This window comes from Micromesistius poutassou (assembly GCF_964030765.1).
Source record: "Micromesistius poutassou genome assembly, chromosome: 7".
NCBI classification, from domain to species: domain Eukaryota; kingdom Metazoa; phylum Chordata; class Actinopteri; order Gadiformes; family Gadidae; genus Micromesistius; species Micromesistius poutassou.
The window spans coordinates 18043348-18065251 of NC_140277.1; the positions used below are offsets into that span (position 1 = coordinate 18043348).

General features: G+C 46.0%; 2 protein-coding genes across 2 annotated transcripts in view; one reads left to right on the forward strand and one right to left on the reverse strand.

The window, feature by feature from the left end:
- LOC311350701 (high-affinity choline transporter 1-like) overlaps nt 1-11399 on the forward strand; it is an 18085-nt gene extending 6686 nt beyond the window's left edge. The window contains 7 exon segments of the mRNA XM_084470767.1: nt 3588-3743; nt 4302-4450; nt 5442-5585; nt 8206-8359; nt 8451-8668; nt 10744-11193; nt 11195-11399. Coding sequence (XP_084326893.1) covers nt 3588-3743; nt 4302-4450; nt 5442-5585; nt 8206-8359; nt 8451-8668; nt 10744-11193; nt 11195-11299 — 1376 coding nt within the window. The 3' untranslated portion in view covers nt 11300-11399.
- A 2575-nt stretch (nt 11400-13974) lies between these two features.
- cox20 (cytochrome c oxidase assembly factor COX20) lies at nt 13975-16999 on the reverse strand. The gene is made up of 5 exons (XM_084470799.1): nt 16871-16999; nt 15867-15978; nt 14579-14642; nt 14279-14413; nt 13975-14038 (listed from the first exon to the last, which is right to left on the reverse strand). The coding sequence occupies exons 1-5, from the start codon at nt 16898-16900 to the stop codon at nt 14029-14031; spliced, it is 351 nt and encodes a 116-aa protein (XP_084326925.1). The 5' UTR covers nt 16901-16999; the 3' UTR covers nt 13975-14028.
- Nucleotides 17000-21904: the final 4905 nt, after the last annotated feature.

A 21904-nucleotide genomic window follows, 5' to 3' on the forward strand; every position in this document is an offset into this window, starting at 1 on the left:
TAGTTTAACGTAGTTAACGTAGTGTTTACAGAACGCTAAGTACAACTTCTTCTCTGAACCCATTAAGGTCGGACGGCCTTGATGCTGCTGCTCTATGTGACCTTGTTTCTGGGTGCTGCTCTATGTGACCTTGTCTCTGGAGGGTGCTGCTCTATGTGACCTTGTCTCTGGGTGCTGCTGCTCTATGTGACCTTGTCTCTGGAGGGTGCTGCTCTATGTGACCTTGTCTCTGGAGGGTGCTGCTCTATGTGACCTTGTCTCTGGGTGCTGCTCTATGTGACCTTGTCTCTGGGTGCTGCTCTATGTGACCTTGTCTCTGGGTGCTGCTCTATGTGACCTTGTCTCTGGGTGCTGCTCTATGTGACCTTGTCTCTGGGTGCTGCTCTATGTGACCTTGTCTCTGGGTGCTGCTCTATGTGACCTTGTCTCTGGGTGCCCTGTGCTTCGGGTATCCACGGCTGTGTGCCTTACTTCCTCTACTTTTCATCTAGCATTTGAGTCCTCCCTTTTATCTATTTGGCTTCATGTGAAATTGTTTAATGGGAAATCTTTTTTTCTATGTCTAACTATTTGAGCTGCCGTCTTGACCAGGTGTTGCTGGAAGAAGAGATCTTCTCTCTGGACGGGTTCTTCCTAAATAAAGGATCCATGACAAAAATAATTAAAGCTGCAGGCAGCATTTTACGGGTACCAAGCCTAAAGCACGGCAACAGTTTGGAGAGTTTCATCTTGACCCATGTGCCTTTGACTATACCAAGTTTGATGATGATTGGGTTAAGTTAACCCTGCCTTTTGGCTTTAAGGTAAATTTGGATGATTTTTAAGCCTCTGGCGGCCGTGTTGTTTTATCAATTGATCAAATCTTACTTGAGCAGTTTGAACTTTGGGCCCCAACAGCCAATAAGTTGGTCACGCTCAAATATAACATTCCGTCTATGAGCTGTGGTGATTTTAGTCACAGTTTAGAATTCGATTCTGAACAACTTTTGCAATGGACTCAAGATCATAGGAGTCCATTTTGATGTTGATATAAGCATTTAAGTCTTTTTGCGTTTTTGGGTGCTTTAATCTTTATTGTACAGACTTAAGTCAGATTAAAGAGATTGGGCCATAGATGATATCTGCCAAAGGACTTTTGTCTAAAAACCTAGGATCCTTAGGGAATTTAGTGTTTTTAACAAAGTTCAAGATCAAGTTCAAGTCATAAATCTATCCAAATAAGGTCATAAGTTCTTGAGGCATATTTGTTCACCATGAGGATATGCATGTGTGAACAAAGTTTCATGACTGTTTGCTAAAGTGTTTACGAGATATGCTTGTTCAAAGTTTGCATTTTTGGACTGTTGCTATAGCGCCACCTTTAGGCCAATCAGTGTGATATTTGCTCCCTTAGGGAATTGAGTGTTTTTAACAAAGTTCAAGATAGTTGTAAATCTATCCAAATAAGGTCATAGGTTCTTGAGGCGTATTTGTTCACCATGAGGATATTTGTTCAGCACGTGTGAACAAAGTTTCATGACTGTTAGTTTACGTTTACAAGATAAGTTTCAAAGTTTGCATTTTTGGACTGTTGCTATAGCGCCACCTTTGGGCCTTTGGGTCAGTGTACTATTTGCTGTCTGTCAATCTTGAGTCGGCCTCTACAGCTGCAGTAAGTTTCATAACAGGCGTGCGAGCGGTTTAGGCTGTAAATCAAACGTGGCGGAATAATAATAATAAAAACACTAACCATTACAATAGGTTGCCTTCGCACTTTGTGCTGTTGTGGATAAAACCCACATAATAATACTCAAAATACGAGAGGTCGAGAAGGACTAGGGTTGAATGTTCAAGGCTTTATTGTCAAGGCTTTATTTATAGAGTAACAACATCACCTTAGTTGGTTTGCAAAGAACTTGCGAACTCTCCTACAACTTTGCAATATATTCTCCCATTGTCTGACCAGCCCTAACATGCCCTAACATGTCCTTGGCCAATCACAATGCTCTAAACTATTTAGTCCCGTTCCCCGTTAGTATCTATCTTCCCGCCCCCGCTGTCCACGATACATTCAGTAATACAATGTAGATATACAGTAACACAGTCATTTAGCAAGAATTACATATCAGGGTTACATATTAAACATTTTAGTGACATTAAGTTATAGATTACACATTAATTAATTGAAGTGAGGTCTTTGATTAAAGTCCATTCATCGCCTTGTTTATAACCTGATCATAAATCACCATGGCTTACCACATGTGTTTAAGAGTCCTGTAAAACCAACCTTCACTTAAACAGTAAAACATGCATTGTAATAGTTAATAATGCCACTTTATTTGTCTGTGTTATATACAGTCATAATCATAAAGCCGGTACTGTCTGACTTTAGTAAAAGTATGGATTAATAGAGTGAAGTTCACTCTGCCAGAGTACACATGACGAGAACATACGGAGAGGGAACCACAGGAGGGCGTCTCTTTGTAAACGAGGCGAGGGTTCCTCTTTTGTAACACGAATGAGAGATTTGTTGACCAAGGAGAGCCAGGTAATATCAAGTGTTTAACATTTGGCTTCACTGTAACAATACTTATCTTATATTATTGTATGCTTTATACTTAAAGTTAATCTTACTTATACTTATATTCTAGTGCAGTGGTTCTCAACCTTTTTTCAGTGATGTACCCCCTGTGAAATATTTTTTCAGCCAAGTACCCCCTAACCAGTACCCCCTAACCAGTACCCCCTAACCAGTACCCCCTAACCAGTACCCCCTAACCAGCGCAAAGCATTTTTCTTTTGGTCTCCTTTGCCACTTGTCCCTCCGTGTTTTCAAAAGAATCTCCGCTACGCTTCAACCACGACGCCATTGTTGATCCAAGTGATTGACAGGTGACGCCAGGTGGCCTGTGACAGGTCGGGTCGAACCATCCTGGTACGGGGGGGAGACTCTGGGTTTTAAGGATAATGAAATTTAATAGCCTACTGAATATACAATTCATTTTATGAACTTATACTTATAATTGAAAAGTTTTGAGTTTTCTTTTGAGTTTTGCATGGATGCTACTAAAAAATTTGTTTATTTTAAAATCTCACGTACCCCCTGGAGTGCCTTCACCTTTTGAGAACCACTGCTCTAGTGAACTGAGCAGTAGGCTGATATCATTGACTAGAGGAATGCCTGCCTGGTGGGCTCATAAAAGGCTTCTGAGACCTTTATTTTGATATAGCTCCAGGTGGTATGAGACCTTTATTTTGATATAGCTCCAGGTGTTATGAGACCTTTATTTTGATATAGCTCCAGGTGTTATGAGACCTTTATTTTGATATAGCTCCAGGTGTTATGAGACCTTTATTTTGATATAGCTCCAGGTGTTATGAGACCTTTATTTTGATATAGCTCCAGGTGTTATGAGACCTTTATTTTGATATAGTTCCAGGTGTTATGAGACCTTTATTTTGATATAGTTCCAGGTGTTATGAGACCTTTATTTTGTAAATGTATTTGTGTTTGTATTAAAGGGGGCGTGTCCTGTACTAATGTGTTTGTGTGTTTGAATTAAAGGGGGCGTGTCCTGTACTAATGTATTCGTGTGTTTGTATTAAAGGGGGCGTGTTCTTCGCCGGCCCAATGAGAGACAACCGCTACGTCACCATGATGGATCCCTTCCACATAAAGTATGGCAGCGTTACCACGGCAACGCTGGCTGTTGCGGCGCTGGCCTCCGAGGTCATGTGGGTCGCAGGGACCCTGATCGGCCTGGGTAGGACCCCCCCTAGTGTGTGTGTTCATAGTGTGTGTTCATAGTGTGTGTGTGTTCATAGTGTGTGTGAGTGTGTGTTCTTAGTGTGTGTGTGTGTGTGTGTTCATAGTGTGTGTGTTCATAGTGTGTGTGTGTGTTCTTAGTGTATGTGTGTTCATAGTGTGTGTGAGTGTGTGTGTGTGTGTTCTTAGTGTGTGTGTGTTCATAGTGTGTGTGTGTGTGTGTGTGTGTGTGTGTGTTCATAGTGTGTGTGTGTGTGAGTTCATAGTGTGTGTGTTTATAGTGTGTGTGTTCATAGTGTGTGTGTGTGTGTGTTCATAGTGTGTGTGTGTTCTTAGTGTGTGTGTGTTCATAGTGTATGTGTGTGTGTTCATAGTGTGTGTTTATAGTGTGTGTGTTCATAGTGTGTGTTTATAGTGTGTGTGTTCATAGTGTGTGTTCATAGTGTGTGTTTATAGTGTGTGTGTGTTCATAGTGTGTGTTTATAGTGTGTGTGTTCATAGTGTGTGTGTGTGTGTGTGTGTGTGTGTGTGTGTGTGTGTGTGTGTGTGTGTGCAGGCGTCACCATGTCGGTGATCCTGGACCTGTCCTACAGCGTCAGTATCTGGATCAGTGCGGCGGTGGCCATCAGCTACACCCTGCTGGGGGGGCTGTACTCCGTGGCCTACACCGACGTCATCCAGCTGGTCCTCATCTTCATCAGCCTGGTACACACACACACACACACACACGCACGCACGCACACGCACGCACGCACACGCACACACACACACGCACGCACGCACGCACGCACGCACACGCATGCACGCACACGCACGCACACACGCACACACATGTACACACACACACACACACACGCACACGCGCGCACGCACACACACATTGGTACTCATATTTTTTTATTAAACAGTATCAAACTTATTTGTTAACCTGTTTAAACCTACAGGGTTAACCTTTAACCTGTAGTTTGTTAACCTATAGGGTTAACCTTTAACCTGTAGTTTGTTAACCAGTTTAAACCTACAGGGTTAACCTTTAATCTGTAGTTTGTTAACCTATAGGGTTAACCTTTAACCTGTAGTTTGTTAACCTGTTTAAACCTACAGGGTTAACCTCTAACCTGTAGTTTGTTAACCTCTAACCTGTAGTTTGTTAACCTACAGGGTTAACCTCTAACCTGTAGTTTGTTATCCTCTAACCTGTAGTTTGTTAACCTCTAACCTGTAGTTTGTTAACCTCTAACCTGTAGTTTGTTAACCTATAACCTGTAGTTTGTTATCCTCTAACCTGTAGTTTGTTAACCTACAGGGTTAACCTCTAACCTGTAGTTTGTTAACCTCTAACCTGTAGTTTGTTAACCTCTAACCTGTAGTTTGTTAACCTGTAGTTTGTTAACCTACAGGGTTAACCTCTAACCTGTAGTTTGTTAACCTCTAACCTGTAGTTTGTTAACCTCTAACCTGTAGTTTGTTATCCTCTAACCTGTAGTTTGTTAACCTACAGGGTTAACCTCTAACCTGTAGTTTGTTAACCTGTAGTTTGTTAACCTCTAACCTGTAGTTTGTTAACCTCTAACCTGTAGTTTGTTAACCTACAGGGTTAACCTCTAACCTGTAGTTTGTTAACCTCTAACCTATAGTTTGTTATCCTCTAACATGTAGTTTGTTAACCTGTAGTTTGTTGACCTCTGGTCCTCAGTGGCTGTGCGTCCCGTTCGCTATGATGAGCCCGGCTGCTGCTGACATCACGGTGACAGCGTACAACAACTCCTTCCAGCCGCCCTGGGTGGGCACCCTGGACTCAGGGGGGGTGTGGCTGTGGGTAGACAACTTCCTGCTGCTGGTAAGAGACACACACACACATATATATATATATATATACATACAACTAATATGTATATACCATATACACCTAAAATATATACATATACACTGTAATATATATACTAAGACCTTCCACATGATGGTTATATCTAAGTCAGGGTTTCTCAACGGGGGCGGCAGCGCCCCCTGGGGGGCGTTCGTAGAACCTAGGGGGGCGCTGGGAACGAACACGGGAGCGTCACAACTTTGCTTGTGTAGAAGTAATTCTTTTTAAACTTTTTAAACTTTCACGGTTTTCAAATATTTTCGGTGAAAAAATAGCATAACTGAAATAAAAAGCCTATCTTCATATGGGTTTCTAACCCCTCTATCGTATTATCTACTTTTTACTTTATGCTCAGTACCGTCATGATCGCTATAGTAACGCCGATAAACAAATCAACCTCATCGCAGTAGCGTGGTGCTTCAGAAACTATTTCCCCCCCCCCTGACTTCCACTGGTTGGTTTGCGGGACATGCAAAGCAAGCGGTGGATGGGGCATTACGCTAAGCAACATGAATCAACATAAGACGTGAATAAAGCTAACTCCGCTTAGCATGCTAATTGTAAACAATAGTTAGTTAGTTTGTTAGGCCTTTAAGTTCCCTAGGGAACATAGGCCATCGATGAAACCCCTCCGTCCTCTTCGGGATTGTATTGTAAACAATAGAATAGAACGTGCGCATTACGTGTAGACCACTGCACCGTCTCTCATTACGTCTGCGAACCGATAAACACTTTTTTTCATAAGGTACGCACACCAACCGGCACATACGCATTTAACACTCATGTTACAGGCGCTTAACTTGTATAGTAACAAACTACTTTAATTACTATTTGGCCGCGAACTTAAACGTGCTACTCTCAGAACGAAGCGGATAAAGGCTGCACATGCGCAGCGTTGCTAGGCAACGTCACGTAAACAAAGGGAGTCTTTCGTGCACAAATTGAACCCAAGTTCGCGGGTTAACGGTTCAATAACCAATAAAAATGTACACAAGCACTGTTACGTATTAAACTTCAATAGCTCAATAATAAAACCTTTTAATAAAACTCTGAATACACATTTTCTTGTCCAGAAGAAACCAAAACGGCACAGACGGCTTTTTTTTTTTTTTTTTTTATTCAAGCAATGTAGCACGAGTTGGAGTGGAGTTGGTAATGGATATAGCCTACCCACGGGTGTCGCAATTTATTTGAAACAAAATTAACAATAATGGGGGGCGCCAGAGGATCAGGGTAAGGTAAGGGGGGCGTTTGCTCAAAAAAGGTTGAGAAACACTGATCTAAGTGGACTGAGCTCGGTCTGGGGAGGCTGCTGTCATCTTCTTCAGCACCAGAGGCGTGATCAACGGGCCAAGTTCAACTGACTCTGCACGCAATTGGCTGCTTGCCGTCACTTCCCTGTCGTCATTGTGTTAAACCAGCCAATAGCGCGCCAGGGGGAAAAGCCAGCTTGGTGATAGACCTCTGAAGAATAAGTCCCGCCTCCGAGGCTCTGGTTCCCTCGGTCAAATGTCTATGGGGAATAACATGGGGTTTATGAATGAATTTCCCATAGACATTTGACCGAGGGAACCGGAGCCTCAGAGGCGGGACTTATTCTTCAGAGGACTATTTGCTCCCCAAAAGCGTATTGGAAGCAGAAAGAAATGTATTGCTCTTCTCCAGAACCTTCTGCAGGGCGAACTCAAATCACCGGCAAAATTGGCGGGGCTACCCAGTCTAGGTTATATCTGCTATGTAGCTAGATCTGTCTGTTTGTCTGTCTGTCTGATGGGTCTGGTTCTCTCAGGGCTTACTGTGTGTTCACACCAAACGCGACGGCGCGACACGATTCCATACTAAGTCAACGTAGAGACGTGAATCGGGCAAAATTTGTCACAGCAAAAACCTGCGGCAAGATTTGATTGACGGTGTGACATTTTGCCCTGTCACGGGCGAGCGCGTTCACAAGGATTTTCAGCACGACAAATTTTGCTGAAGTTGAAATATTTCAACTTTGCCGCGGCATTCGCGTGAGACAGCCAATCAGCGTTCACTCCCTGTGGGTAATGTGGGTGAAGTAACGTAAAACAGCCAATCAGCGTTCAACCGGCCGGGCCGACCGTTCCCTGCACTCCGCAGTGAACCGCAGCTCAGAGGAGAAAGTGATTGTTGCCGTTTGCGACTCCCGGAGCTCTATATATAATATATAAATATAGATATAATATATACGATATATATAATATCACGGCACAAAGCTGTGTGCACCTCCGGATGATATTATGAACCCATAAACGACGGGCATTGCGACGTCTCTCCCTCCGTAAAGACATGTAATGGTGGTTCTCTCGACCATGGTTGATGAGAATGAATTGACATAAAGCACCGTTGGCGGGCAAAAGATGTTGCGTGACAAAATTCTCTGCACGACAAAGTTCGCCTGACATAACTGCACAGTGACGGATTATGATTTGTTGCGCGACAAAACTTAGGCGACAGCGTGATAAGGCGAAAAATGTGTCTTTTGGTGTGAATGTGTCTTTTGGCGTGAACACACAGTTAGGGGACCTGTCTGTCTTTCTGTCTGCCTGTCTGATGGGTCTGGTTCTCTCAGGGCTTAGGTAACCTGGGTCTGCAGAACTTCCACCAGAGAACTCTGTCAGCGTCTTCATCAGCGACCGCCAAGACCTGCTGCTTCGCCGCCGCCTTCATCGTCCCCACTCTGGGCATCCCCCCCATCCTACTGGGAGCTGTGGCAGCGTCTACAGGTACCACCAGTAACACCACCAAGCACCACCACCACCACCGGCCTCTCTCTCCCTGTCTGTCTCTCAACCATGTCTATCCTCTGATCCCCAGACTGGAACTTGACTGCCTATGGTTCCCCGTCTCCTTACGAGCGTGGACAGACAGGTATGATCCTGCCCATCGCCCTGAGCTACCTCACCCCCCCCTACATCTCTATCATCGGCATCGGCGCTGTGGCAGCGGCTGTGATGTCGTCCACCGACTCTGCCTTGTTGTCTGCTGCCTCCATCTTCTCCTCAAGTATCTACAAGAACATCCTGAGAACACAGGTAACCCACCTTGATACACCAGACTAGTGTGTAGACCTCGATACACCAGACTAGTGTAGACCTTGATACACCAGACTAGTGTAGACCTTGATACACCAGACTAGTGTAGACCTTGATACACCCGACTAGTGTAGACCATACACCAGACTAGTGTAGACCTTGATACACCAGACTAGCATGTAGACCTTGATACACCAGACTAGTGTAGACCTTGATACACCAGACTAGTGTAGACCTCGATACACCAGACTAGTGTAGACCTCGATACACCAGACTAGTGTAGACCTCGATACACCAGACTAGTGTAGACCTTGATACACCAGACTAGCGTGTAGACCTTGATACACCAGACTAGTGTAGACCTTGATACACCAGACTAGTGTACACCTCGATACACCAGACTAGTGTAGACCTCGATACACCAGACTAGTGTACACCTTGATACACCAGACTAGTGTAGACCTTGATACACCAGACTAGTGTAGACCTCGATACACCAGACTAGTGTACACCTCGATACACCAGACTAGTGTAGACCTCGATACACCAGACTAGTGTACACCTCGATACACCAGACTAGTGTAGACCTCGATACACCAGACTAGTGTAGACCTCGATACACCAGACTAGTGTAGACCTCGATACACCAGACTAGTGTACACCTCGATACACCTGACTAGTGTAGACCTTGATACACCTGACTAGTGTAGACCTTGATACACCTGACTAGTGTAGACCTTGATACACCAGACTAGTGTAGACCTTGATACACCAGACTAGTGTAGACCTTGATACACCAGACTAGCATGTAGACCTTGATACACCAGACTAGTGTAGACCGTACACCAAACTAGCGTGTAGACCTTGATACACCTGACTAGTGTAGACCTTGATACACCAGACTAGTGTACACCTTGATACACCAGACTAGTGTAGACCTCGATACACCAGAATAGCGTGTAGACCTCGATACACCAGACTAGCGTGTAGACCTCGATACACCAGACTAGCGTGTAGACCTCGATACACCAGACTAGCGTGTAGACCTTGATACACCAGACTAGTGTACACCTTGATACACCAGACTAGTGTAGACCTCAATACACCAGACTAGTGTAGACCTCGATACACCAGACTAGTGTAGACCTCGATACACCAGACTAGTGTAGACCTCGATACACCAGAATAGCGTGTAGACCTTGATACACCAGACTAGTGTAGACCACGATACACCAGACTAGTGCAGACCTTGATACACCAGACTAGCGTGTAGACCTCGATACACCAGACTAGCGTGTAGACCTTGATACACCAGACTAGCGTGTAGACCTCGATACACCAGACTAGCGTGTAGACCTCGATACACCAGACTAGCGTGTAGACCTCGATACACCAGACTAGCGTGTAGACCTCGATACACCAGACTAGTGTAGACCTCGATACACCAGACTAGCGTGTAGACCTTGATACACCCGACTAGTGTAGACCTTGATACACCAGACTAGTGCAGACCTTGATACACCAGACTAGTGTAGACCGTACACCAGACTAGCGTGTAGACCTTGATACACCAGACTAGTGTACACCTCAATACACCAGACTAGTGTAGACCTCGATACACCAGACTAGTGTAGACCTCGATACACCAGACTAGTGTAGACCTCGATACACCAGAATAGCGTGTAGACCTTGATACACCAGACTAGTGTAGACCACGATACACCAGACTAGTGCAGACCTTGATACACCAGACTAGCGTGTAGACCTCGATACACCAGACTAGCGTGTAGACCTTGATACACCAGACTAGCGTGTAGACCTCGATACACCAGACTAGCGTGTAGACCTCGATACACCAGAATAGCGTGTAGACCTCGATACACCAGACTAGCGTGTAGACCTCGATACACCAGACTAGCGTGTAGACCTCGATACACCAGACTAGCGTGTAGACCTCGATACACCAGACTAGCGTGTAGACCTCGATACACCAGACTAGTGTAGACCTCGATACACCAGACTAGCGTAGACCTCGATACGAGCCCAGACACATGTGTGGAGGCGTGTTTCCCCAGGCCTCGGACAGGGAGGTCCAGATGGTGATCCGGGCGTCGGTGGTGCTGGTGGGCCTGCTGGGGACGGCCCTGACCTTCCAGGACAGCAGCGTTCTGCTCATGTGGATGCTGAGGTCCGACCTCACCTACACCTTCATGCTGCCCCAGCTCATCTGCGTGCTGTTCTTCAGCGTGTCCAACGGCTACGGCGCCGTGCTGGGCTGCCTCACGGGGGTGCTGCTGAGGCTGCTGTGCGGTGAGCCCCTGCTGGGCATCCAGCCGGTCATCCATTTCCCGGGGTGCACTCTGGTGGACGGTGTGTATGTGCAGTACTCCCCCATAAGGACCATCTGCATGCTGTCGTCCCTGGCCGCCATCTTGTCCTTCTCCTGGCTGGCCTCCCGGCTGTTCAAGGCCGGCCTGCTGCCCGCCTGCTGCGACGTCTTCAACGTCCACCGCAAGCAGCCGCCGGGGGGGGGGGGGCGCCGCCAAGGGCCCGGCGGAGGACCTCAGCGCCAAGGCCCTGGAGCACGAAGCCTCCGAAGTTTCCGAACCTATGTTAGATTCCACATGTTAAGAGTCCAGATGTTAGATTCCACTTGTTTAGAGTCCACCTGTTAGAATCCACATGTGAAGGTACTCACTGCACGCTGCCCCGACAAACACCGAACCCCAAACTGGAGAACGCCGGCTGCTCCCCCCCCCCCCCCTCGTCTCACATCAGACACTACCTTAACCTCTAGTCAGACCAGCTCTAGTCTGGGTTAGTTTAACCTCTAGTCAGACCAGCTCTAGTCTGGGTTAGTTTAACCTCTAGTCAGACCAGCTCTAGTCTGGGTTAGTTTAACCTCTAGTCAGACCAGCTCTAGTCTGGGTTAGTTTAACCTCTAGTCAGACCAGCTTTAGTCTGGGTTAGTTTATCCTCTAGTCAGACCAGCTCTAGTCTGGGTTAGTTTAACCTCTAGTCAGACCAGCTCTAGTCTGGGTTAGTTTAACCTCTAGTCAGACCAGCTCTAGTCTGGGTTAGTTTAACCTCTAGTCAGACCAGCTCTAGTCTGGGTTAGTTTAACCTCTAGTCAGACCAGCTTTAGTCTGGGTTAGTTTAACCTCTAGTCAGACCAGCTTTAGTCTGGGTTAGTTTAACCTCTAGTCAGACAAGCTCTAGTCTGGGTTGGTTTAACCTCTAGTTAGTCATGCTCTAGTCTGGGTTAACTAGTGTTTCACTTTCTTTCACTTCCTGTCTGTGCCTGTAAACACGTAACTAGTAATCACAAAGTCGGCCTAACCTCAGAAACGTCAGTGTGTACATGAAGGTTTCTACTGAAGAGAATTAGGGCCACATGGGATTTCTTATTGAGTTCAGAGTTTCAAGTCAGACTTTTGAGAATAAAGTGTTGGGGGACCCTGGAGCTGGGGTTCCCCTCCGGTACTTCCCCAAGTGACTTTCGGTTCCTTACAGGTAGCCTACCTGTAATTCTGACTTTAATCTCGACTAAACTCTAAACTCAAAATAAAATCCACATGTGGCCCCAATGCTCACCTTGTGGAAACTGACTAGTCCCTCTGGAAGGGCCATCCTCAGCCTCCTCGTTGGGTCCTGGCCTCGGCTCTGAGCCAGACCGGAGAAGGACTCTGGACCAGAGGTTCTGCTGGACCGGAGGTTCTGCTGGACCGGAGCAGGACTCTGGACCAGAGGTTCTGCTGGACCAGAGGTTCTGCTGGACCAGGGGTTCTGCTGGACCGGAGCAGGACTCTCTGGACCAGAGGTTCTGCTGGACCAGAGAAGGACTCTGGACCAGAGGTTCTGCTGGACCAGAGGTTCTGCTGGACCGGAGCAGGACTCTCTGGACCAGAGGTTCTGCTGGACCAGAGAAGGACTCTGGACCAGAGGTTCTGCTGGACCAGAGGTTCTGCTGGTCCGGAGCAGGACTCTGGACCAGAGGTTCTGCTGGACCAGAGGTTCTGCTGGACCGGAGCAGGACTCTGGACCAGAGGTTCTGCTGGACCAGAGGTTCTGCTGGACCGGAGCAGGACTCTGGACCAGACTAGAGCTCAGCCCCCCTGTGTTTGGTACGACAGCGTGCAGTGCCTTCGCTCAACAGATTACTTTAAAATACATTTCATTTTCATTTTCTACTGGGTACCTTGTGGCTTCGAAGAGGAGGACTTTTAAGGGCGTTTTTGTATACTTTTATATGAAACTGAAATCCACCACGACAATAGTACAACTCATTTGTTTTGCCCGGTAACGCGATGCTCTATATACTTGGGTTACCTGGTGAGAACGACGTTCAATAAAAATGGAACAATAAATAAAAAGACAATAAATCATTTTCCATACATCCTGAATATTTTAATACTTAAATATACTGTAATTCATAGCGAGCACGTCCAACAAGTCTGTCTGTCTGTCTGTCTGGACTGGGTCTGTCTGTCTGTCTGTCTGTCTGTCTGTCTGTCTGTCTGTCTGTCTGGACTAGGTCTGTCTGTCTGTCTGTCTGGACTGGGTCTGTCTGTCTGTCTGTCTCTCTGGACTGGGTCTGTCTGTCTGTCTCTCTGGACTGGGTCTGTCTGTCTCTCTGGACTGGGTCTGTCTGTCTGTCTCTCTGGACTGGGTCTGTCTGTCTGTCTGTCTGTCTCTCTGGACTGGGTCTGTCTGTCTGTCTGTCTCGCTGGACTGGGTCTGTCTGTCTGTCTCTCTGGACTGGGTCTGTCTGTCTGTCTGTCTGTCTGTCTGTCTGTCTGGACTAGGTCTGTCTGTCTGTCTGTCTGGACTGGGTCTGTGTCTGTCTCTCTGGACTGGGTCTGTCTGTCTGTCTGTCTGTCTCTCTGGACTGGGTCTGTCTGTCTGTCTGTCTCTCTGGACTGGGTCTGTCTGTCTGTCTCTCTGGACTGGGTCTGTCTGTCTGTCTGTCTGTCTGTCTGTCTGTCTCTCTGGACTGGGTCTGTCTGTCTGTCTGTCTGTCTGTCTCTCTGGACTGGGTCTGTCTGTCTGTCTGTCTCTCTGGACTGGGTCTGTCCCTTCGGACAATAAGATAGACCCAGTCCAGAAGGGTCCCTGCTGGTCTTGGTTTTTGGGTCTGAGCTGGTCAGGGTCTTGGGGGGTCAGGGTCTCTGGGGGTCAGGGTCTTGGGGGGTCAGGGTCTGGGGGGGGTCAGGGTCTCTGGGGGTCAGGGTCTTGGGGGGTCTTGGGGGTCAGGGTCTTGGGGGGTCAGGGTCTTGGGGGTCAGGGTCTTGGGGGGTCAGGGTCTTGGGGGGTCTTGGTCTCTGGGGGTCAGGGTCTTGGGGGGTCAGGGTCTTGGGGGGTCAGGGTCTTGGGGGTCAGGGTCTCTGGGGGTCAGGGTCTCTGGGGGTCGGGGTCTTGGGGGTCGGGGTCTTGGGGGTCAGGGTCTTGGGGGGTCTTGGTCTCTGGGGGTCAGGGTCTCTGGGGGTCAGGGTCTTGGGGGGTCTCTGGGGGTCAGGGTCTTGGGGGGTCAGGGTCTCTGGGGGTCAGGGTCTCTGGGGGTCAGGGTCTTGGGGGGTCTTGGGGGGTCACGGTCTTGGGGGTCAGGGTCTGGGGGGGTCGGGGTCTTGGGGGGTCTTGGTCTCTGGGTCCCTGCTGGTTCCTTCGAAGGCCACCTTGTTCTTGAGTCCGTCCTGCAGGAGTCTCTGCTGGACCAGCAGCCGAGCCCGACCGGTCCGGCAGTACCACCTGACCACACACACACACACACACACACACACACACACACACACACACACACACACACACACACACACACACACACACACACACACACACACACAGTTAAGTGAACTTGTTAGAGTGACGTTAGAGTGTGTTGCGTGAGCAGCAGGGTGTGTGTGGCGGTCTCACCAGGATCCCAGCGTGGTGAGCAGGAAACCAGCGACACCCACGTCAAACGAACGGCGCACTCGACCTGCCAACAGACCACACACACATCTATATACAGCTATATACATCTATATCTATATACATCTATATACACGTACATCTATATCTATATACAGCTATATCTATATACAACTATATCTATATACACCTATATCTACATACAGCTATATCTATATACATCTATATCTGTATACAGCTATATCTATATACATCTATATACACGTACATCTATATCTATATACAGCTATATCTATATACAACTATATCTATATACATCTATATCCATCTATATCTATATACACCTATATCTATATACACCTATATCTACATACAGCTATATCTATATACAGCTATATCTATATACAACTATATCTATATACATCTATATCCATCTATATCTATATACACCTATATCTATATACACCTATATCTATATACAGCTATATCTATATACAACTATATCTATATACATCTATATCCATCTATATATACACACCTATATCTACATACAGCTATATCTATATACATCTATATCTATATACAGCTATATCTATATACACCTATATCTATATACAGCTATATCTATATACATCTATATCTATATACACCTATATCTACATACAACTATATCTATATACATCTATATCTATATACAGCTCTATCTATATACATCTATATCTATATACATCTATATCTACATACATCTATATCTATATACAGCTATATCTACACAGATCTATATCTATATACATCTATATCTATATACACCTATATCTATATACATATACAGCTATATCTATATACATCTATATCTATATACAGCTATATCTATATACACCTATATCTATATACACCTATATCTATATACAGCTATATCTATATACATCTATATCTATATACACCTATATCTATATTCATCTATGTCTACACACATCTATATCTATATACATACACATCTATATCTACATACATCTATATCTACATACATCTATATACAGCTATATACACGTACATCTATATCTATATACATCTATATCTATATACTCTATATCTATATACAGCTATACCTATATACACATAGATCTATATCTATACATCTATACCTATACACATATCCATCTATATCCACACATCTATAACCACATATCTATATCTATACATAAGTTCTATAATGGTATTAGTCATGTATTAAGTTCTATTCGTATAGGTGTGTACAGTGATACTGAGGGGCGTGTTGCAGGAGGCTCACTGGTGGTGAGGAAGTGAGCGAGGCCGGAGACCACGGCTCCGCCCGCCCCGTGGAGCACCGCCTCTCTGGCGCAGGGGGTCCTAACGTCCAGGATACCCAGCATCCTGAAGCCCTGCAGGGTATAGATACATACATATAGATATACATACATCCTGAAGCCCTGCAGGGTATAGATACATACATATAGATATACCCAGCATCCTGAAGCCCTGCAGGGTATAGATACATACATATAGATATACCCAGCATCCTGAAGCCCTGCAGGGTATAGATACATACATATAGATATACATACATCCTGAAGCCCTGCAGGGTATAGATACATACATATAGATATACATACATACATCCTGAAGCCCTGCAGGGTATAGATACATACATATAGATATACATACATCCTGAAGCCCTGCAGGGTATAGATACATACATATAGATATACCCAGCATCCTGAAGCCCTGCAGGGTATAGATACATACATATAGATATACATACATACATCCTGAAGCCCTGCAGGGTATAGATACATACATATAGATATACATACATACATCCTAAAGCCCTGCAGGGTATAGATACATATAGATATACATACATACATCCTAAAGCCCTGCAGGGTATAGATACATACATATAGATATACCCAGCATCCTGAAGCCCTGCAGCAAGGGTTATAGATACATACATACACACACATATATACATGGGGGACCTTTATTTTGGAGGGGAGCAGCCTACAGTAGGCGGTAGGGTTATTATGGAGGACCTTTACTTTGAAGGACACAGGCCGGATGTTCCAGTCCGCGCCTACCAGTTAGCTTAGCACTCTGACAGCGGTATGTATCGAGGCTCGAGACTATGAAGAGCTAAATAGACCATGACAACATAACACAACACAACACAACATAACAACACAACACAGCATAACACAGTATCAGCTACTGCTGACCTTGCCAAGCCCAAAATAAACACTAACAAGTAGTAATATTGATATTATTTGAACGTACCTTCTGCCTATCCTCCTCTTCTCCAGACATTATAAGACGCGTTTAAGGGGTTAAATATACTATACTAAAATATTATTTATATATTGTTGACAGCCGGTTCTGAACCACAGGGCATTCGGCGCATGCTCTGTTGTGACCGCGCATTGATACGCAGACCGGTCCGCCCCCTATTGTTCGCCGTGTTGGAACCTGATGCTCTGGCAGTTCGCGAAGTAGTTCCTAGTTTCCAGCCTGATGTTAACTCTAACCCAAACTAACTAACCCTTTACCCAAACTAACCATTGCCTAACTAACTAATCCTAAACCCAAATTAACTATTTTACCCTTCAACCAAACTAAGATCAACAGGACTGCTCGCTTTGACCTGTTTTTGTATTTTCTATTTAGAAAGCTGTTTTCCTTTGGATACATTTTGTAGTGCTTGAGAGAGAGAGAGAGAGAGAGAGAGAGAGAGAGAGAGAGAGAGAGAGAGAGAGAGAGAGAGAGAGAGAGAGAGAGAGAGAGAGAGGAGGTGGCTGAGGAGAGGGGCAGAGGGTGGAGCAGGGTGGTGTGTTTGATGACTGAGTCAAACAAGGTTTTTTTTCCCAGACTAAATAATTTTGTCTTTACAGACACAGATTTTAATCTCTCTCTCTCTCCCCCCCCCCTCTCTCTCTCTCTCTCTCTCTCTCTCTCTCTCTCTCTCTCTCCCCTCCTCTCTCTCTCTCTCTCTGTCTCTCTCTCTCCCTCCCCCGGGGAGTCTGTATCTAGAGCTAGGAGTCTGTACCTGCAGTGTGCACCTGGTACTGCACCTGGTACTGCAGTCTTTCACCGGCCACATTACGGTCAAACGCTGACCCCGAGCATATTAGCCTAGCGCCGAGCATTAGCCTAGCACCGAGCATTAGCCTAGCACCGAGCATTAGCCTAGCGCTGAGCATTAGCCTAGCACCGAGCACTAGCCTAGCACCGAGCATTAGCCTAGCGCCGAGCACTAGCCTAGCACCGAGCACTAGCCTAGAACCGAGCATTAGCCTAGCACAGAGCATTAGCCTAGCACAGAGCATTAGCCTAGCACCGAGCATTAGCCTAGCGCCGAGCACTAGCCTAGCACCGAGCATTAGCCTAGCACCGCGCATTAGCCTAGCACCGAGCATTAGCCTAGCACCGAGCATTAGCCTAGCATTGAGCACTAGCCTAGTGAACAGCGGCCCTGATGAAACTGACATGGACAAAAAGCGCTCCCTGCTTTATTTCCGTCCACCATGAGATGGTGAGAGATTAGAGTTTGATGACACAGTGGAAACCTTGCGTTCCCGTAACTCCTGGCTCCACACCAGCGTCTCCACGGGCCCCCCCCCCGTGCCGCCCGGGGGCTAGAGACGGGGACCGACGGGTTTGGGGGAACACAAGACGCTATTGTTATCAAGTATCTAGTGTCAAGTATACAGCAGAAACACTTGTTTGTTCTTGCCCAAAAAACGCGTGTACAATACCAGAGCCATCCTCACAGTCTGTTACCATGACTCCCTGAAGGTGATTTCATTCTCGCTCGCTCTCTCTCTGTCTCACTCTATCTCTCTCTATCTCTCTCTCTCGCTGTCTTCATCTCTCTCTCTCGCTGCCTCTCTCTCTCTTCTCTCTCTCTTGCTCGCTGCCTCCATCTCTCTCTCTCTCTCTCTCTCTCTCTCTATCGCTGTCTCCCTCTCTCTCTTTCGTCTCTGTCTCGTCTCTCTCTCTATCTCTCTCTCATCTCTCTCGTCTCTATCTATCTCTCTCTCTCTATCTATCTCTCTCTCTCCCTATAACAACAGACAGATGTTTGATGAAGTGTTGTATATAGGTGATGTTTGAGAGGATGTATAATGTGACAGACCATGTGACAGGTTTAGGTCATGTTAAAGGTTAAGACCATGTGACAAGTTAAGGTCATGTGACAGGTTGAGGTCATGTGGAAGGTTGAGGTCATGTGACAGGTTAAGGTCATGTGGAAGGTTGAGGTCATGTGACAGGTTAAGGTCATGTGACAGGTTGAGGTCATGTGGAAGGTTGAGGTCATGTGACAGGTTAAGGTCATGTGGAAGGTTGAGGTCATGTGACAGGTTGAGGTCATGTGGAAGGTTGAGGTCATGTGACAGGTTGAGGTCATGTGACAGGTTGAGGTCATGTGACAGGTGGGATGGAAGAAGGAGAGAGGAGACAGGATGAGGAGAGATAAGAGTTTAAGAGGAAGGGAGCAGAGAAGAGAAGGAAAGGAGAGAAGAGGGAGGGAGGGATGAGGAGAGGAGAAAGGTAGACAATGAAGACGCCCGGGGCAACGTTCAGTTAGGCTCCGAAATAGTTTCCTTCTTTTAGACTGTCCCCAATATGGAGAGAGAGAGAGAGAGAGAGAGAGAGAGAGAGAGAGAGAGAGAGACACACACAGAGAGAGACAGAGAGAGAGAGAGAGAGAGAGACAGAGAGAGAGAGAGAGACAGACAGAGAGAGAGAGAGAGAGAGACAAAGAGAGAGAGAGAGAGAGAGAGACAAAGAGAGAGACAGAGAGAGAGACAGAGAGAGAGAGACAGACAGAGAGAGAGACAGAGAGAGAGGGAGAGAGACACACACACTGTGTAGCAGCGTTGTCTGGCTTCTTGTCTTGCTGGTTCCAATCCCCAGATCCAGTGTCCCTGAGCAAGCCAACCTAGCATGGCTGAGACGTGTGTGTGTGTGTGTGTGTGTGTGTGTGTGTGTGTGAGTTACTAGTCAAAAGTTGTTGGTTCACAGGTCAGAAAAGCATTAAAAAAAGAACGTTATTTTATATTGTTTGAGGTCAGTAGGTTCTACATGTTAGTGGTTCAGTAGGCTCTACATGTTAGTAGTTACAGTAACATGTTATTAGGTTAGGTAAGATAACAACGATTCTTATAATTTATGTTATTGGTAATAATCAATAATATTTGTTTGTAATTGCTACTACTAACATGTAGAACCTACTGACCTACTGCTACTAACATGTAGAACCTACCCATCTACTAACATGTAGAACCTACCCATCTACTAACGTGTAGAACCTACTGATACTAACATGTAGAACCTACTGACCTACTGATACTAACATGTAGAACCTACCCATCTACTAACATGTAATACCCATTGACCTACTGCTACTAACATGTAGAACCCACTGACCTATATATATATATATATATATATATATATATACATGAATATCTATATGAAATGACATCGGACCAGTCGGCATTGAGCGGTGATATGTCTGTTCAATAATATCAATAATATCAATAATATAATTAATAATATCAAACATATATTGATTATTGAAGGATTATTTAAGACAGAGGGTCGAGCTTCATAATGATAGTATTGCGGTATAGCTCAGAGAGAGAGCGAGAGAGCGAGAGAGAGAGAGAGAGAGAGAGAGCGAGAGAGAGAGAGAGAGAGAGAGAGAGAGCTAGAGAGAGAGAGGTGTGTCATCTCATGCGGACCTCGTCCCACATGCTGGCTGATCTTATCGTCTCTTATCCTGTCTGATCTTCAGGTCTGGAAAGGAAAACCGGATCAGAAACTGCGAGTGTGTGGGAATCTCTTTACCGACCCCCCCCACCCCCCCCACCCCCCCTACACAATATAAGAGCCCTCCTGGTGTCGCTGGAGCTGGTCGAGCCCTACGAGACCTGGTCCAGCGCTACTGGTCCATCCGCGGTATCTCCTGCTGCTACTGGTCCCACCGTCACCGCTGGAATAAAGGTAGGAGCTGCATGCAGACATCACGATGTAGGACTACCATGACGATATACTCACACACAATGATCAGGGTCACACTACAATGCACAATGATCAGGGTCACACTATAATGCACAATGATCGGGATGACACTATACTACACAGTGATCTATGACACTGTAATACACAGTGATCATGGTGACACTGTAATACACAGTGATCATGATGTCGGTTTAGCGTGCATTCGGTGTCTGCAGGCGTCGTGCGGTAGGAGCTCGAGTTACCGGGGCAACGGCCGTGTCCCGGTCCTCCTCGGTCCGGGATGGGGATGGGGATGAGGGGCTGACGGCATCTCCTCTCCCCTCTTTAGACTGGTTAGGATGCACATCACGTCCTGATGGAGAACCGTGTTTATCTTCCTAAAGGACTCAAATCTGACGCCTCGTTACGGCGAATGATTATTTATGATAATTAATTATGATCCATCGACTTATTGTTGGGTCTGTGAGGCAAAGTGAGTTTCCGGATATTGTGCGACAGATCCACTGAAGACAGATGATATCTGTAAGAAACTGGACGTTTTTAGGCTTGTGTGACTGTAATAGTTTCAGATAACAAGGCATTCACTTCTGATTTGAACATGTTAATTACAGCAATGCTCTTTTTAAGGCAACCGGCGCGACACTTGATTAAACTAAATTATTGTCCGCGTTACTAATTACAAGATACGTTCTGCAGAACGGTGTGAAACAGCCCATTGCATGTGCAACAGAACCCCACTCGTGTTAGGATTGCGCCTTAAGGCACTGGTCCTTAAGGGATTATTGTATATATGGAGTCTATGACAAACGTAGGCCTACTGGTATTTTAGGAATAAAAAGTTTAAAATCAGTGTAACCCTAACCTGGTTTTAGCTGCTAACAACTAGCTATGTCATAGCACAGCATCTAACCCTTATATGATGATGATAATAACTAGCCATCACCTACCACATTATACAACCAGTAGCCATGGTAGGCCTACCGTCCCAACAGCAGCAAGGTGGTCCAACCAACTAACCAGTATCCATAGTCCTACCCTCTAACCTGTATCCATAGTCCTACCCTCTAACCAGTAGTCATAGGCCTACTCTAACCAGTAGCCATAGTCCTACCCTCTAACCAGTATCCATAGTCCTACCCTCTAACCTGTAACCATAGTCCTACCCTCTAACCAGTAGCCATAGTCCTACCCTCTAACCAGTAACCATAGGCCTACCCTCTAACCAGTAGCCATAGTCCTACCCTCTAACCAGTAGTCATAGGCCTACCCTCTAACCAGTATCCATAG

Excerpts from the sequence above, each read along its gene's own strand:
- cox20 (XM_084470799.1), bottom strand. The coding sequence starts at position 16,900 with ATGTCTGGAGAAGAGGAGGATAGGCAGAAG. Across the intron at positions 15,979-16,870 it reads AAGAGGAGGATAGGCAGAAG|GGCTTCAGGATGCTGGGTAT; the intron begins GTACGTTCAAAT and ends TATACCCTGCAG. Across the intron at positions 14,643-15,866 it reads CGCTCACTTCCTCACCACCA|GTCGAGTGCGCCGTTCGTTT; the intron begins GTGAGCCTCCTG and ends GTCTGTTGGCAG.